Source organism: Motacilla alba, chromosome 1 (genome assembly GCF_015832195.1).
Source record: "Motacilla alba alba isolate MOTALB_02 chromosome 1, Motacilla_alba_V1.0_pri, whole genome shotgun sequence".
Taxonomy (NCBI): Eukaryota; Metazoa; Chordata; class Aves; order Passeriformes; family Motacillidae; genus Motacilla; species Motacilla alba.
Genome location: NC_052016.1, coordinates 49,225,877 through 49,244,272, shown reverse-complemented (window position 1 = coordinate 49,244,272; position 18,396 = coordinate 49,225,877). Strand labels below are relative to the sequence as shown.

The 18,396-nt window shown below is 41.0% G+C and overlaps 1 protein-coding gene across 8 annotated transcripts in view; it reads right to left on the bottom strand.

The window, feature by feature from the left end:
* YAP1 (Yes1 associated transcriptional regulator) overlaps nt 1–18,369 on the bottom strand; it is an 86,612-nt gene extending 68,243 nt beyond the window's left edge. Inside the window, exons 1-2 of one of the 8 annotated variants that reach the window (XM_038128565.1) lie at nt 17,674–18,369; nt 14,498–14,745 (exon numbers count right to left, since the gene is read on the bottom strand). In XM_038128565.1, the coding sequence (XP_037984493.1) occupies nt 14,498–14,745; nt 17,674–17,997 (572 nt within the window). In that variant the 5' untranslated portion in view covers nt 17,998–18,369. The remainder of the gene's footprint in view (nt 1–14,497; nt 14,746–17,673) is intronic. The other 7 variants (XM_038128573.1, XM_038128576.1, XM_038128584.1 and 4 more) reach the window with 7 other exon arrangements.
* Between the last annotated feature and the right edge of the window lie 27 nt (nt 18,370–18,396).

Genomic DNA, 18,396 nt, shown 5'->3' with positions numbered 1-18,396 from the left:
AAACCCATAATTACAGTATACCAAGAGTACAAATATAGAGGATGATTTCATAGACAAGGAGCAATTTCTTCTATTTTGAATAGGATTCCCTGTTATTACGACTTAGCACTTACTACATACATTTAAGAAACCATGTCATATACTGACTGAAATGCAATTACTGTATCACACATCAGTAACCTGTCAGAGCTTCATGAAATTCAAAAGAAATTGCATAAATATGATCACAACTGTTAGCAACAAACAAGAAAACTGATATGTGTTAACCAGGTATGCCAATAAGGCAGATCCCTGGATGAATTGCTGAATACGTACCACACTGCAGAGTACAGCACAGTCATTTGGCGAACTTACTCAATGTAAGAAGGTCATGGAATATCACAACACAGGACTAACTTAAGTATATGAAACAGACTGCAAAAATGTAGTACACTGACTGGTGGGCCACCAAGTGCCCACCAAAGCTGCACTATCTCTCCTCTCCTCAGCTGGAGAGAAAATACAACAAAAGGCTCGTGGGTTGACGTAAGGACAGAGAGAGAGCACTCACCAGTTACAGTCACAGGGAAAACACGTGATGCAGGGAAACAAGTTTAATTTATTGCCAGTCAAATCAGAGTGGGATAATGAGAAATAAAAACCAAATCCAAAAGTTGCCTTTACCCCACAATTCCTTCTCCCTGAGCTGAACTTCACTTCTGATTTCTCTACTTTCTCCCTGACATCAGTGCAGGGGGCAGGGAATGGGGGCTGCTGTCAGTTCATCACACACTGTCTACTCAGGCGAAGGGACCTTGCTCTAGTGTGGGGTCTCTCCCATGGGATGCAGCCCTTCACTAACAGCTCCAACATGAGATCTACCCATAGGCTGCAGACTGCTCCTGTGTGGGTCCTCCCCACAGTATGGTGTTCCCTTCAGGAACAGGCTGCCCCAGTGTGGATGCCCCATTGGTTCACAAGTCCTGCCAGCAAACCTGCTCCAGTTTAGGCTTCTTTCTCCATGATGCCACAGGTCCAGCCAGAAGCCTGTTACAGTGTGGGCTTCCCATGGGGTCAGAGCCTCCTTCAGGCATCCACCTGGTCTGGCATGAGGTGCTGCAGGGGATGCAGGTAAATCTTTGCATCCCCATGGACCTCCAGGGGCTGCAGGGGCACAGCTGCCTCACCATGGGCTGCAGCAGGAGCTGCAGGGGAATCTCACCTCCAGAGGCTGAAGCACCCCCTGTGCCTCCTTCTGCACTGACCTTAGGGTCTACAGGACTGTTCCTCTCACATACTCTCACTCCTCCCTTCAGCTATTGCTGTTCTGCAGCAGTTTTTCCCCCTTCTTCTTAAATACATTATTCCAGAAGAACTACCTCTGTGACTGATGGCCACGGCCTTTGCCAGCTTCTTACACCAAGACGGCATTGGCTCTGTGAGACATGGAGGAAGCTTCTAGTAACTTCTCAAAGAAATCATCCCTACAGCCCCCCACCCGCTATCAAAATCTGTAGGAATGTGCCCCCTGTGGACAGAGTGACAGAACTATCCTCTGTTCCCAAAAGGAAAAGAGCCCAGAATTTTCTCCCACTGATCAGGTAAAAAAGCTACCTGATAGGACCTTTTAAACTTCAACTCAAGTTTGGGGACAGCCAAGAAGTCCCACCTGGGCCATTTAGTAGAAAAAGAAGAGAATAAAGAAACTAATTGCTTTTGTGAGGTGTTTTTACCAGGAGCATGGACCTGTGAACCTGGCTTGGTTTTCTGTTTGTTATTTTCTGTTTGTTATTTATTAAACCTTTTTTGTTCCTGACGCTGCACATAAGCCTCCTGCTCATTTATGCCTCCCCAAAGAAGCTGAGCTATCTTGGGATATAACGTTTGGGTGTTGAGAGCTTATCAGATCGGCTCGAAACCCCAGGGAAAACGTTATAAAAATCCTACTATGCAAACCCAATACAGCAACTTCCTTAACCGCTTCTTTTTTTTTTTAATCATAAGAAAATTCCATCTAAAGAATAATTTTTTTTTTGCTAGTAGAGATACTTCAGCCCCCTTTACAAAATCATTGTGTCCATCAGGAGCTACATTAGATATTTTACTGTCCTGCAGAGAAATCACCTTATGAAAGATCATTTTCATAGGAGGATAGGAGGATGTGGTATCTCCAACCCTGGATGTTTTCCAGACTTGGCTCAACAGGTCACTTCTGACTTGATTAAGCTTTAGCAACCTCTGTGTGCTTTCAGCAAAAGGCTGGATGGATGACCAACCTTCACTAAGTACTAGATTGGACAGATAATACTAATGACACTAATGGCTATGGTTGTGAACTTCAGGGGGAAAACAGAGAAAAAAACTCAAACCATGTCTAGATCACTTGTTGATTCATGATTCTTTGTACTTCCAGTCAACTTAAGAGCCGAACAATGCTGAGCTGCCTATGTAGAATCAATCAACCTTTACTGCTGTGAGAAGAAAGCTTCCTCTGAGCTAATTACTCAGGTGTTTTTCAGACTCAGACAACTGTCTCTCATTGTCTATTTACTAATTGCTACATTTGAAACAACATCTTTGAATCACAAAATCAGTTACAGATGGTTGACAATCTTTAAAAAAATCATAACTCTGAAGAGCCAAATACTTCTCTTTTGGTTACTGAACTGTTGTGCTATGTAGACATACTGCATGACACAACAAAATATGGTGTAAGCACCTGGTATTCTGATACTAGGAAGTAAAGCATGGTATAGGCAGAAGTGGTTTTGTAGCAAAATTTAGTAGAATATCAAATGACAGTTTCAAAGCATAGTTGAGACTGACATTGCTCAGCATCACTAAAACTGAGTATTTGAAAAACATAAGCCATCTTCCAAATACACTGCCACTGCTCACTTCTTTAATCACATTTCCATTCATGACCTACAAACACTGAGAAGGTTCAGTAAATCTAGTAGATCATTTAGTACATGTGTCCTATCATCCACAACATATTTTGTTCTAGAAATTGATCTTGCTTGGGTATTTTAAAGCACATACACATCATTTTATCAAACCAGCATACTTCCATTTGGTGGAAGCAGCTCCCAAACACCTGCCAGAGGCAAGTGTAGATGACTTTTCTCTTCTGAGGTGAATGCACCAACAGAAGTATTTGCATCCCAGCCTTTATACAGAAGGCTCCCCTTCTGTATAGGGAGACAGACACAGCAATCACAGTAGGCATTAAGCTTCAGAAACCAATGACTACACAATCTAACTAGCAACAGCAAGTATTGTTGGTTTTTATTAAAACAAACAAAAGGCAGCTACAGGATGCAGATAGGTCCTGATATGACACATTTACCAGTAAGAATCTATAAAGCAAACACACAGCACTAGGAAGGAGGAATCAGCAGCTCTTGCACCGGACAGTGGGACTCTCGCTAACTTCCACAGGGGCCTACACAGTGGAATCTATCCAAGAGAAAGCAGCAGCAGCACCCTAGTTCCCCAATGATACAAATTTACTTTTGGTCAACTGCTAACTGCAAAGAACTGGGGAGAAAAACCACGTATATAAAGGACAAGTGGCAGTAAGAATAAATTGAGTACTTTTTAGATGGAAGGTTCAGAATGGGGAATGCTGCAAAACATTCCTAACCCTTTACTTGAAAAATAATAAAAACTGGAAAAAGCATGAGTTCAGGATATGAAAAAAATGGGTGGCAAGGTTAACTGAAAAAAGCTTCTATTCCAGGAAAATCCGTCAGATCTTCAAATTTCAAAAGAAGTAGTTTTCGAGGAAAAGACAGCAATCTTGAATAGAACAAATATGTAACAACTGCTCATTGTCCCATTTAAAGTAAGAACAGGGCACCACTGAATGCAGCTAATGGGGGCCAAGCTTAGTAGAGATGGAAGGCGTTTCTTCATGCAGTGGACAGACAACCAGTGAGACAGACTCCTTGCCAAAGCATGCAGCCAGTGTTAAAAGGGGCTTAAGGCACAGACAACACAAGTCTTGGAGGACAGTCAGAAGCCAGCAGAATTCTTAGAGAAGAATATTTGCTTGAACAGCAAAGAGATATGCTTGTCCTGCTTAGTCTTTGCAAAAAAAATTTGCTCCTGACCACTACCAGCAACAAGACAGCTACCTGGACAGGCACCTGAACTCAGTTTGTATAAATGGGGGAAGTTTCAAGTGATGCTGTTAACAAGCTCTCTTACAAAAGCAATGTCGGCAGGGCCCAGCAGTTGCTAGGTTTTAAAACTGAACATCTCAAACACCTCAATAACCTTAAGAAGAGACTTAGAGAGAATAGCATAGCTACTTCTACTGCATCCCTATTGCCAATACTGCTGGTTTTTATTCTCCACTTCTATCACCTATCATCTTCTGATTTTTTCCCTTCACCTGATAATGTTAAGTATACTTTAGATGTCTTACTCAGAAAGACACCTCTATGATAAACAACACAACACTATCATCTAATTCTGCAGTTCAGCCTTGCTGTAGGATCCTCCAGCACTAATCTAAAATGCTGGGCATCAACATGAGCTAAACAGCCCAATAGATTTCACAAATAAATGTTTTCTTCTTCAGCAGAAATATTGCCTCAAATGGTATGCAAGATTTATACTGACCTAAATGAAAACCTACTAGTCTTAATGAAGAGCAAATGAAAGGACTGTGGTGTAAAGCACAGTGTGACAGCACCAGTTGCTACTGCACTGCAGGCTGTATATATTAATTTAACATAACTTTTGGTGCTTGCTTTCAAGAATTTGCATCTTCTTTATTCTTCTGCAGCTTGCAGAACAGACAAGATTTTTAGCTGGCAGTCAAGAACTGAACTGCATCCTACACAAGAGAAGAACACTTTTATCTAAAGTATATCTTGCAGTTTGACTGGATGAAGACAGACAGTACATGCATAAATACCTGCATACGGTAGTTGAGGCTGGAAAATTTTAATCAACAGTGGGCAGGTAACTGAATGGTCGCACTCAGTTTTTATATGCTTCAGTAAAGTATTCTAAGGTCTCGTAAGTTCATGTCCCAGCTGCAGGTAAGGGCTATAATGATCAAATATATTTATCAGGAGAAATCAGAAAGAAGTCATTTAAGCTGGTTAAGAAGTAAAAGCACCATGAATCAGCGGAACTTTAAGTCTACTTATACCTTTCAAATAAAGAATTTTACAAAGTTACAGGAAAATTATGCAAAGATACTAGCAAAGTAAAAAGCAACAACACCAGGATCTCCTGTATTTCAAATAAATTCCATACAAATATGCATGCACAAAACAAGAGCTCAACTGTTTCTTGCGAATATAAAAGACTTCTTCCCATAAACTGATTTACATAAATTTTATCCATGACAAAAGCCAGCAATTTTCACTTTATTGCCACTCCCTCAAATATTTGGTAAGTTACTTGTTACCTTAGGTGGAAACAACTTAAAACCCTTAGGTTTCAGAGAGCAAGCATCTGAGGCCATTTTAAAAAGGTCAAGTTTACCACAGACAGAAGGCTACACTTCTACTCCAACAAGATTGCAGAGCAAAGCAATCAGTAACAGTTCATCCACAATCTCTGAGTTACTCACCATCACAGCATAAACAGGATTCAAACTGTAGCTGTCAGCAAAAGCTACACAAAGGGTTGCACCAGAAGAAAACAAAAGCATCCCCCTTTCTGCTTCCCTGCTCCCTACTCCAACACTAAAACTGAAAGTTGGAAAATGGGTACCACAATGATGAAGCTGACTGACTGATTCTTTTTTTCCTGGATATATTACCACATAAAACTAAAATTTAATTTCTTAAGAAGACAATGAACTGTCCAACTTCCTCAACAAATTTGCATAACACAAAGCTGATCATGTCAGGACCTGTCTGTCAGCGTAATAAAAAATGGGGACAACTTTGAATTGCAAACAATTTTTAAAAGCATGTAATTAAGACTTCCTTTGACCTTGTTAACAAGGATGCTACACGTTAATTCTTAACTAACTGTTTATGCTAAGGTCTGTTTCACATTTTCTCTTCCTTATGCCTAACCAATGTCTAAATTACCAGGATATTGTTAAATATCCAATAGATCTTTTTCCTGTTATTAGTCATTACAGGAAAAATAAAAAGACAAAGCCAAACCCTCACAATCATAATGATTAACAGTTCTAACAATACAAATTTGAAAGTTCCTGCCCTCTGTTACTTACTAATTATTTGCTTCCAAAATCTTAGGTCTGCTTCATTTTAGAATTAAAATCTCATAAAAAGTGAAAACCTGAAATACCAGTTATGAAAGAGAATGCTTACTTCAGTTCAAATGTTATACTCACTGGCCAGAAGTAAGTGATATACATGCTCAGAAATTAAGTATGCATGTGTTGAGGCCAAAGGTATAAAAATGAAACAGAAGTCCACACTGATGATAACATAATTCTGTCAACAGCAGCATAACAAAAAGCTCTCAAAAATCAATCCACACATGAACTAGGACAAAGGCAATTTTAGCTTAGACAGGTACTTGTGTACAAATCCCTGTAACCACAGAACATGCTATTAACTGTTTTCACTGAAAACTGGAAGTATTTAAAATATTTCACTGTTAAATGAGTACAATTCATCATGACCCAAAGACCATCACTGAAGTCAAGGGACACCTAAAATCCAGTGACAGCACAGTATTATTTTTTTCTGCAAACATATTTTCTTATATTTATGAAAACAATCTCTAAAGACGGCATAGAACACACTTCAAAGCAACTCTGTCACAGCCTTTTATACATCAGATTACACCTTTTTAAGTATATATATTTCATATCCTTACCTCATGCAAAGCTGGCTGCCCTGGGAGTGACAAAAATTTTGTAAATAAAAATCACCACTGAATTATTTGTTCATTGGACATTTAGGTCTATTAATCAAATAACTACACCAACAGCAACACAGGAAGAAATTTCTCTTTTACTCTATTTTTCACCATTCTAAAGAGACTACATGAAATGTTGCAATCAAAGTAATTGCAGAGGACTTGCCAACCAAGCTTTTCAAATAAGTACAATGAATTAGAAAATATAACTGAGAAGTAAGATACAAGAAGAAAATATACCTGTGAGTTGCATTTATTTCCTTTAATCAAAGAATTCCATTTTGCCTGTAAACCTATGCTCTCAGATGCTATTCAACCATAGATGTCTAACTTGATAACATATCCAGTAAAGGCAAAAAAGTTTATTTGCAGCAAAGGACTCAGAAAGGGAAAGGCATCCTTGAAGTTGTAACACTGTTTAAAACAAATCTATGTACTGCAGACAGACTTCAAACAAAGTTCTCAACAAATCAGAACTCACTGGAGATAAACTAGCAATAGATAATGACCTTTACTTGACTTTCCTATAAAACAATTCAGCAGAAAAAAAACTGTCTTCACAACCTCGGTGTAATAATCAGTAACTACACTGAACCCCCAACACTAATTTAAGTTACCAAACAGCATGTCAGAGACTCAACAAAAGAGATCTGGTCTTTCACTGTGATGCAGCGAAGCCTAGTTAGCAAAATTAAAGCAAAGTCCAAGACTGTTTTCAAGACAGCTTTGTCTCCTTAGCAACTGACATGAGCGACAGGCAGCACACTGGTAAAAGTCTTACTTTACAAGGCGGCTTTGTATTATTACTTTGACTTAACCAGCAATTTAGAATACTTGCCTGAAACACAGCCTGAAGTAACTTAGCTAAAAGCCAAATAAAACAACAACAGAGTGAATCCCAGAAAACAGACTCCAAGAAGCACTTCAGGAGGCCATGAAAGAGCGACACAGCTTAGTCACGCCTTACAAAAACTTTTGTTCTCCAAATAAAACTCCAGTTTTATTTAGCAAAAAGCAGCTATGAGGTACTGTTTTCATATTAAAAACAAAATTTCTCCATGCTGTAAATTCCTATTCAAACGCTTAACAAAAAATACAGTTCAGCTGGTAAATTTCCTAACAGATCCTGATGTCAAAATCTGGTTCAGCAAACTGTTTGGAGGACAGTGTAAAGCCAGTACCCGGCATCTATCTGTTAAAATTCCAATACAACATTCCTGCAAGAATTTGTTTCCCATCGTGCTAACTCCCATGCTGTTAAATTTCCCCTACACACAAATTCTGTCATTCTCTTGGGCCAACTACATGGTACTTTAGTCATATCTTAGGGGCACCTACCAGAGGACTGCTACTCACAGAAATCTCCCGCAAATTTCCTGCATTCAACCAAGTGAAATTTTCTTTATAATTTACATGAGAAACTGAGTCAAGTAAATAACAGCATTTACATAATCACTCTGTCTGGATGACAGATCTCTTGCTGTTCACCTCATTTTTGTTTTTCTTTTCTTTGGTTGGTTGCAGAGGAGAGGTGTCTAGTCTTAATCAAGATTGCCTGTAACTAAGACTAGTTTTAACAGTTAATCTTGTACCTCACCCCTGAGCAACAGAGTGAATCTCCTGGGCATCACCCCGCTAAGCGCCTGCATCCAGTGAAAATGTGTCTTTGAGAGCTACAGGAACTCTGCTTTACTTCTAAATGTGACTTAACTTAGGTCCTGATGTTAAATATTTCAGTACTCCCAGTGCTAATAAGTTACTTTGTCTGAGGGTTTAGTCTAAAACCAGAAAGAGTGAAAAATCCAATTTGCTTGCTGTGTCAGCTTTTAAAAATTTGCAGCTGTTGTGCCACAATTGCATGGGGAAATTGAGCAAAGTATAAATGGTGGCTTTACATTTTGAATTTTAAAGCTACTGTTATTTTTTCATTTCCAGAAGGAGAAAGATAAGAGACTAAGAGATGAAACTTGTAAGCTGGTATGATTTTACCCAAACATGCCAGTGATTAGTTCAACAGCATTTACCCATTAGAAGCTTCTTGCAAAAATATGATGTAGTAGTGCTCAGTCTTACGTTCCTGGGAATTTTCAAATTAACATGCTTTTATTATTTTACTGCTTTTTATCAAGCAGGAATGTCCATCATGTGACTGAGGGGTTAAGACTATCCTGTGCAACGAGCCAGATGACTACTAAAAACCAACTACTGTAATTCTTTGTCATCTTCTACATACAAAAAAAAAAAAGCAAAGGGATAATAATCTAGAAGACACTCATCTTGATTTATATATCAAACTCCTGTTTGTCTTTAGAAGACCTCAGAAAACAGGGGTAGCTCCATAGCAGTGCAATTACACCCATAGAGCTTAATGCTAAAACTCTAACTCAAATATAACCAGATGAAATATTTAATAAGTTGAATTGCAGAAGCATCTTTTTTTTAAACATGAAATTCTGATTAAACCTGTATTTGAATACTCTTCTTATTACTAATCAGAGATACCTTAGTATTTTAATTATAAAAGACTGGTTAAGACTTAGTCACAATTACAGCTTTCAACACAATAAAAATTTTCAGATCACCAGTATGATAAAACTGATCTCAAATTTGATTCAGGAGCTAGGAAAGCCATGCTACAAAGCAGTATGAGATACCTAAAGCATATAAACCCAAAATCAGATACTACAATGCACGAAGACTATTTTTATAAGATATATGAAAGCAAAAAAACCCATGGCAAGAAGAAAGGTTCAGATCAACAACTAATCTTAAAAAAAATCGTCAGAGAGAATTTAACTATTAAGTTCCAACTAGGTGCCACAGATGCTGTATTTTCCCCAGTTCTATCTTCTTCTGAAGATAATAAATGTCATTATGCTTAAAAATTAAATTAAAAAAATTTTGTGAAAACCATGAGATATGTTTTTGGTTTACCTGAAATCATATCTCAACTGCTTTTTAGAACAGTCTTATAAAATCACCTTGCTACAGCAGGGTACTGAATGCATGAATAACAACGTTTCACCAAACACAAGGAAATGTGTGCCACTGCTTTCACTGATGCCCAGTCTCAGTGCTAACACAAATGAGGCCAATTTGCCCTTATTCTTCCTCAGCCCTTTCGAAGATATTGAAATGTTCAGTAGAACTGCGAATTCAAAAAAAATTGTGTTATTGTTCTTTCATAGGACTCTTCAAAGTAAGAGGTAGAAGGAAGAACACACACTTAGTAGTACTGTGACTGTCTTTCCTTAAATTGTCAAAAACATACCACAGCAAGCTTTCCTTTGAAAATGTTTTAACTAATGTTTTTTCTTCAGCTATGTTCTGAAACTGACAGTGTCCACAGCACCATTTTTTCATGGCTTTTTCTAGAGAGATCTTTGATCTTTTGAGTATTTTCTTAAACAGTCAAATCATAAATATAAAAATGCAACTACCTTGACATATTACAAATAGAATTTAGCAACCACTCGAAAGTAGAGAAGCCCATCAAAAGCAGTGGCTACAGTTTTGGCTTCCAACAATACTGCTATTTTACTGACCAGCTTGCTTGAACTATAGAACTATAAACACAAGAAGTTATATTGATGACTCTGAATACGCACTTCACTAAATTAAACTATTGCATAAAATATGCAGCTGTGGCTGCAGCTTTTCCAATGAACATCTTTTGTCCTTGAAAACTAAGATTATTTTGCTGGGGTGGGGAGGCCAAGGGGAACAAAGGATATTGGTGTAGTGGGTACTACCAATCAGGGGTAAAAACAGGATGCAAGAGAAATTTAACATCATCACTGGATATTTTTCATGTGTGGCATAAGGAAATTTAAAAAAACCAAAACCAAAAATTAAAGCAACAAACTTCCCTGTTATCTTAACACTAGTTGGTTTTGTAACACCCAAAACCGTACCTCTGTATGGAGCACATGAGAAATGTGTAACAGCAATCTTTTTTTCTGTCAGATGGATAAACACCTCAAACACACCCACAAATACTAATGAAAACCACCTTGGCCTCCTTCAGGAAGTCATTCAACACTTCACAGAAAAAATAGGAAGTTGTTGATAAACTGCTTGCAAGAACTACTTCCTGTAGGAAAAATAATTACAAGACTTGTTTGCTGGACAATCAGTTAACTTATCCTCACACTGCAACAAGAGAGAAGTATTCCACAAGCTCTGTTAAGAATTAAAAGCATAACTCTAATTTAAAATGATACAAGAGTAATTCTAAAACTGAGCAAAATTTGTTTATTCTTTCTGCAAGCTGTTGTCTGCTACTCCCATTGCACATTATCTTTTGCCTCGAGAGCGATTCCCTATCTTTCTGCACAGTTCACCGAAATGTCAAGCAGCAGCTGGCTAACAGGAAGCGGTTAAAAAGCAATGCAATTGACATCACCACACAAACCAAGCTCGGCTTTTTTACTGTATGTTTAAGAATGGGCTACATCAGTGAGAGATGACTCAGATGTGACCACTCACTAACCAGCAAGTCTTAAGTTATGAGCTCCTCTGAAGGAGCAGTATCAATAATAAATAGTTTTACCAGCCGTACAGTAAGCAGGCCTTAACCCACTGCTCAAAATCATCACAAAGGGAAAATGAAATTCAGCATTACTACTCATAACAGTGAGATGAATGCTAATAAGTGGAATTCTGGCAAATCATATGTTGGGCATTCATACGTAAGGGGGTCTATTTTTCCAGATAGACTAATTTACAAGAGTAGTTCTGGTTCAAACCTTACAGTACTGCTCTCACCTTCTTTTAATGTGTATGGCTACATGGGGTGTGTATATAAAATAGCTGGCCAAACAACTCTGTGCATCTATCTCTATAAACATAAACACACAGAGACGAATAAGTATTTTCTCTCCCATATACACTATTTTCATTTCTTTGCACAAATTACTGTGTTTGCAGTGCTTGATCCACTGATTAGGAGAAGTGACTGTAATTCCAGAGTGTATTAAGTATGGTACTCAATTTTGTATTATTCTCTTTGCACTGTAGCATATTATGATAACTACAACCATAGGGCTTACTGACATCTGGAAAGAATTTAATATTGTTACCTATTCTGCAAAGATCTTTCTAGAGCCTGATTACCAGACTGTTCACAGAGCAAGTGGAAACAAGGAGTGATGCAGCCAATGAAGAAAAAAAGCTGAATACTTGAAGAGACACTAAAAATCTGCATATGGTAGAAGGAACCACATTAAAGGTGATTTAAAATCAGAAATCTTAGTACTCACACTTCAAGCAAATGTTTAAGGTATAACCAGGCTAGATGTGAGCTTTAGCAGACTTGTAGGTGTGAGCTAGAACTTACCACTCATCACTGAAAAAAAAACCTTTAGTATACAAACTTGCTACTCAAAACTAGTCTTAAATTTCTTTGGGCTTCCTACACATACAGAGCAAACACTGTGCTAGTACTTTAACTGCTTTTTACAAATCTTAAACTCCAATTAAGTTGGTGTATCTCACCTGTATCTAGTATTAAGCAACCTTTTATGAACAAATGTTCTTCAAGTGTGAACAGAACTGTCCTCATTAGACTCTCCCATACCAGAGCATCATCCAAGGAAAGCCAAAAGGAAATAGCCCATTACACAGTTTAAAATCTTCCAAGGTCAGCATGTGACCCAGCGGGGAGAGGTTCAAAAAGCACAGCCTTTATTTTTTTTCCTAACAACCTGGTTTGTTTCCACTCCTTTCCCCTTCAAGACACATCCCTCACAGCTAGCAGCTCTTTCAATCATTTACTTTGGATGTCTGCTTTAGAACAAATGATCTTGCTCATGCAGATGAGTTTGCCAGACTTGTGTGTACTTTCCAGTCTCAGGCTCTTTATTGTTCTTGCTGAAACCTGACCCTTTGAAATGGATACCAGGACACCAAGAAAGGACAAAAAAACTTGCAGAAGAAAAAGGAAAGATTTTTGTGGTAATAATCAAACTGCAGAAAAAGCTTTTCAAGAATAAATCTTTCACTCTGATTTCACCTGAATGAGCACAATTAAAAAAAATCATTAGAAGAGCAGGAAAACATTTTTCATCTCTTAAACTCTTTCATCTTCTGTAAAATTGACAGTGCTATCAAGAACAAACACTTGTGGCAGTAAAACTTTAAAATCAAACATCTATTTTTCATGCTTCATAAGGTGCTCTTTAAGAGCTCTCACTAACACAGACAAAACAAAAGTTTGCTTTTCATTTCAAAACTCATTCTGTTCTTTCCTCAAGGTTCAATGAGCTACAGTTCTCAAATGGCATAAATTACAGAGTTCAAAAAAACCTTGTACTTGTGCCTGCTGAAGAGCTCATATTCTAGAACACACTGATCTGTTAAACTTCACCAAAGAAAATATCACATCTTCAAGATCTATAGTTAATGCTTATTTTCACATTTCTAATAGAGAATGATTGTTCTCAAAAGGGAACCTTCAGGCTCAAATAATTTCAGACAACTACTGCAACCTCTTTTTGGTTGAAAAAGAAAAAGCTATTTTCTCTGTATGGAAATACCACAGCTACAGGAACAAGAAACATTTTTAAGAAGTTCTGCAAGCTCAATTTTCATTGCAGACAATATAAATTTGTTATTGTTTTTTAAGGCTACAAGCTCAACTACTTCAATTAGATGCAGGTATTAATCACAACGTTTGAGCAGGAAAGTTAGTAACAAATACGTTTTTCTTGGCTGAAACAAGTTTTCCATAAGTAACACTGCGTTACCTCTCCCCACCCTGCAAATGACATATTAGAAGTTATTTAGAGACTTGCTGTTAAATAAAAAGTTCAAATTATAGTCAAAGTATTTGAGGACATGTTATAGTCTTAGTGGGCACATTTTCAGAAAGAAGGACAAATCCCTGCTGTTTTAGAAAACTGCACAGAATAAATGAAAATGCTTCCTAATGGATTGGGTGTCAAATGGATGGCATGTCTAACTTTCTTCAGTTATAGAAAAGGTGATACTTATTTCACTGTGTAGAAAAGTTACAGCTCTAGGAACATGAAACAATGTTAGAAATTCTGAAATTTGCTTATCGTTGCCAGGAATGTAGATGAGTTAATTTACAAACACAAATACTGTAATCAAACACATATCTTAATTACCTCAGGAAGAGAGAGTAGGCAAAAAACATTTTGGTTGTGTATTTAAACAATTGTCTTCAATCAAAACATTAGAAGTCCTGACATACTGTTACTACAATACTCTCTAAAGTAAACTCTGTATTTTTACATCTGTATTATTAAAATTAGGTAAAATGTTATCTTGACTTGCATGACAACTCTGACAATGTTCAGCAAAACCAGAAGTCTCATTGTTCAAGAATGACTAAGAATGCTAATTTCACTGATTTTTTAGTACACAATATAATGGATGGCATTCCTTAGCTAAGATTAAGATAGGACAAATATTCACAGAGTACCATACAGTTTTCAGAAACTGCTGAAACTCTGAAAGCAGAGTTGATATGTGAGAGTCCCCTATTTAAAATCACAAGCATGTTTTTAAAAATACATATTTTAAACACAATGAAATTTACTGAAATTCTAAGATGGTAAAAACATATATTAAAAAAAAAAAAAAAAAAAAGAGCCAGAGATACAGCTAACAGAAAAGAAATTTTACTTACTTAAGAAAGTATCTCTGTCCAGATGGTGTCTTAGCCATCTCCCAACCTGGTGGCAAAGGTACATCATCAGGGATCTCAAAAGAAGACTGGCGGAGGTGTTGAGAAGATGGAGCTCCAGGTCCAGTCACTACTCCAGAGGGTGTAAGTGTCCCTGGAGAAACAGCTCCCAGCTGCAGTGATGCTGGAGAGGAATGAGCTCGGACATGCTGAGGGGTCAGGGCTCCTGCTGTCCCGGCATCAGTGCTGGCCTGCCAGGAGTGAAATTATTTTTATTAACATTCCTATATTTCAGTAGAAATGCAGCTGTCAGAAGACATTTCACTTTAAATTAACGTTTCAGGAGAAATTCACAGCTCAGTTGTTCTAAAGTTATGCTTATTTTCCAGTTGTTACTGTTTAATCAAGCCTCCATGCTTTGGTTAAAAGCCCCTGTGCAAGTCAAGAATTATTAACTGTATGTGTTGAGAGCCCTTAGTTTTATTTTGAAAACTAAAGTTCTTACTCCTCAGCACAGGGTTAAGAACAAACCTGCCTGCAGTCAGCAGATCTTATCCAGTGCATTGAGTGGTTTGTTACTGGACAGCACCCACTCCCTACCATCACACCCACTTTCTGCTGGAGGAGTGAATTTCCCACTCTCCTTTTCAAGTGGGGGTGTGGGGATTCAAGTAGACACACACACCACACACCAACCAGACCATCCCCTCCTCCCCTCAGCTTGTAGGGATTTAAAAGATCACACAAAGACAAAAGCAATAGTGAAATGCCAACTGGCAGCAGTGAGTTCTAAAGGAGGAAGACTCATGAATTCAACCATTAAAAAAACCCAAACAAGAAGACTGAACATAACATTTCCGAGTAATTCAAACTTTTAAGGGTATAAAGAGTCTGTCCATGCTTTATCCAAAGCAAAGCTTCAGCAAACAGTTGAATCGGTCAATTAGAAATGACTCATAAACCCATTCACTGGAGTCACCATTCATAAGTACACAGAAAGTCCTTGCCAGTACTAAATACACGTCCAACATGGAACAGAAAAGGCAGCTCTAAAAACCTGGTGAAGTAAAATTAGCTTTTAATAATATATTTACCAATTAACTGGTTTTATAGACAGACCAGAACAACACTGACACCTATAATGAGATGCATGTATCAGTCCCTGTCACACCTCTCTACACAAGGTATTACACCATAAGAGGCCCCACTTACACACTCTTACAGTTCTGCTTCACTCTATCCGTATGCAAGCACACATGAAGTTCCATGTGTTCAACTGGAAACAAATCAGCTTTCACTTACATCCAGACAAAAGAAGCAAGTAGTAAATCAAGTGGATTTGCAATATTTAAATTCCTGAGAATCACAGCATTATAGAAAAGAGAGACCTTTAAGCTGAATGTTTATGTGGCACAACTAAACAAAAAGGAAAAATGAAAACAGTCCACAATGAAGCAAACGATTCTCTCTTGCTTTAGCTGGATTTCAAGTTTATGTTTTAGGAACCACTGACTGGTACAAGGAACAGTGATCCAGCTAAATACGCTTTACAGACAAAGATTAACACATACAAGGAATATAAGACTAAGCCTAAAAGTACAACCAAAAGTTGTATGACCATCACACACTTTTAGTGCATTTTAAACATGACAGCTATTTAACTGCAGTTACTCTATTTAACAAGACACAGCACCAAGAGTTAGACGAATGTATACCCATTCAGATTTGTACACAATGAAACCGCAATGAGATTTGCACAAGCTGGGAGAACACTATACATAAACCCCTTATTTCAGTACGTCATTAAAGGTCTGCTACTCAGAAGCTAGCAGAACTACAGAAGCAGATCAGCTCCACCCATTCCAATTTTCTTTTTAGTCTTCCTATATGAAGGCCAGACTGCTTTTTTGAGTATTTGGAAAATGAATTAACTCCTAGGCTAGGAGAGTACATGCCAAGGTTCAGCCTGGAATGAACTTCTGAAAGCAAGTTATAAATCGTTCAAAACAGAAGTTTAATAATGGAAATACTGACAGGCCCTTAACAACACGGGTACACAGCAAGTTTCACCCTTACTGGTTACATAGATAAAGTGACAATAGCCAATAATAAAACTTATTTTATAGCTTAGCAACTAAGTTCATTACTTAGTAACACTTGACTAGATATGCACAGTCTCCATCCAAAACGTTGGTTAACAGCAGAAGCTCTCGCTCGTATTCACACCAGCACTTAGGTGTTGCTACAAAATTCCCTCTCTTCAAACACTAAAAGCTCCCGGAGGCCGAGCGACGACCCTGCCCCATATACCCCACCCCGTTCCTCCTCGGCCCTGCCCCCGCATCGCCCCTTCCCCCCGGCGCTGCCCCGCCCCCTTCCCAGCCCTGCCCCGCATCCCTCCCCCGCTCCCTGCGCGGCCCTGCCCCGCATCGCTCCCTCCCCCGGGCCGGCACGGCCGAGGCCCCACGGCTCCGAGCCCCGGTCCCAGGCTGCCGCCGCTGCCCTGGATGCAGCGCTGCGCCCGGCGGGCCCTGGACGCCGTCGGACCTGGCGTCTGGCTCGGGAATTAACTTCGGATGTGCGTGCGTGTGTACGTGGGGGGGTTAATCCTACTCAACCCAGCGCCGTGCTGAAATGGTGGAAAAGTCACATCCATATTTACTGACGGGGCGGGGGGGGGGGGGGTGTAGGTTTGGCACCACTTCATCGACCCCTTCCACCGAGGGCAGGGAACTGGACCGCAAAGCGACATTCCAAGCGAAGCATTTTCACCCAAGTTTTAGGGGCTCACCCCCACTGTCGCCCTCCCGCTGAGGCCGAGATAGCCAAGGAGCGGATGTGGAGTTCGAGGCCCCGCTGGAGACCGGGACGGGGCCAGCGCTCCCCCGCCCTCCCGCCGCGGTCCCGGCCCCGGCCCCGGCCCCATCGGCGTCTCGGGGAGCGGGAGGCGGCCCTGCCCCAGGGGAAGAACAAATAAAGGGGTGTGGGGGCGGCAGAGAGCGCCCCGACAGCCCCAGCCGGGCGCCCCCCGCCCGCTCGGCCCCGTGGATTCCCGCCCCGGCCCCCTCCCCCACACACCTCCCCCGGGAGGAGCTCGGCGGCGGGGAGGGGGAACACGGCCCGGCCGGGCCGCCCCCCGCCCGCCCGCGGCGCGGGCCCCTTCCTTCCCTCCCCCTCACCTGGCGGGAGTGGGCCTTGGGCTCGGGCGGCTTGAAGAAGGAGTCGGGCAGTTTCCGCAGTCGCATGGGCAGCGTGTGTGGCACGTTGGCGCCCTTGGGGTTCATCACGGCGTTGAACAGCGCCTCCAAGTCGGTCTCCGAGTCGCCCCGCACATGGACGATCTGGTGCCCCGCCGGAGGGGGCCCCGCACCAGGGGGCTGCGCCGCGCCGGCCGGGGCCCCCGACACCGGGCCAGGGGGCTGCGGCGGCGGCTGCTGCTGCTGCGAGGCCGGGGGCTGCGCTGCCTGCGGCGGCTGCTGCGTTTGAGGCTGCCCAGGATCCATGGCTCCGTCGGGACCCCCCGGCGCTTCCCTGGCGGGGCTCGGCGGCTCAGAGCCCGGATTCCCAGTCCCGCATGCCCCGCTCCCCGGGCCGCGGGCTCGTCCTGCTGTCGCCGGTGCTTCTCACCCCTCGGTCGGGAAGCCGACCCGCCCGCGGCAACTGGCAAAACAACTCTGGCCGTGCGGCGCTTCCCCGAGCCCGGCCCAGCCCGGCCGGCGCCTCTGTCCCGGCGGCGGAAACTAACTCACACAACACACCAAACAAAAGTTCGCAGTTACGCCCGCCCGAATCACTCTCTGCCGCCGGCTCCGCCCCTCCTGAGCCCGCCCGCACCGTATCCGACCGAGGGAGCCCGTGCTCGCAGCGCTCCTGCGCGCGCCCGCCCGCACCGCCTCCCGCCC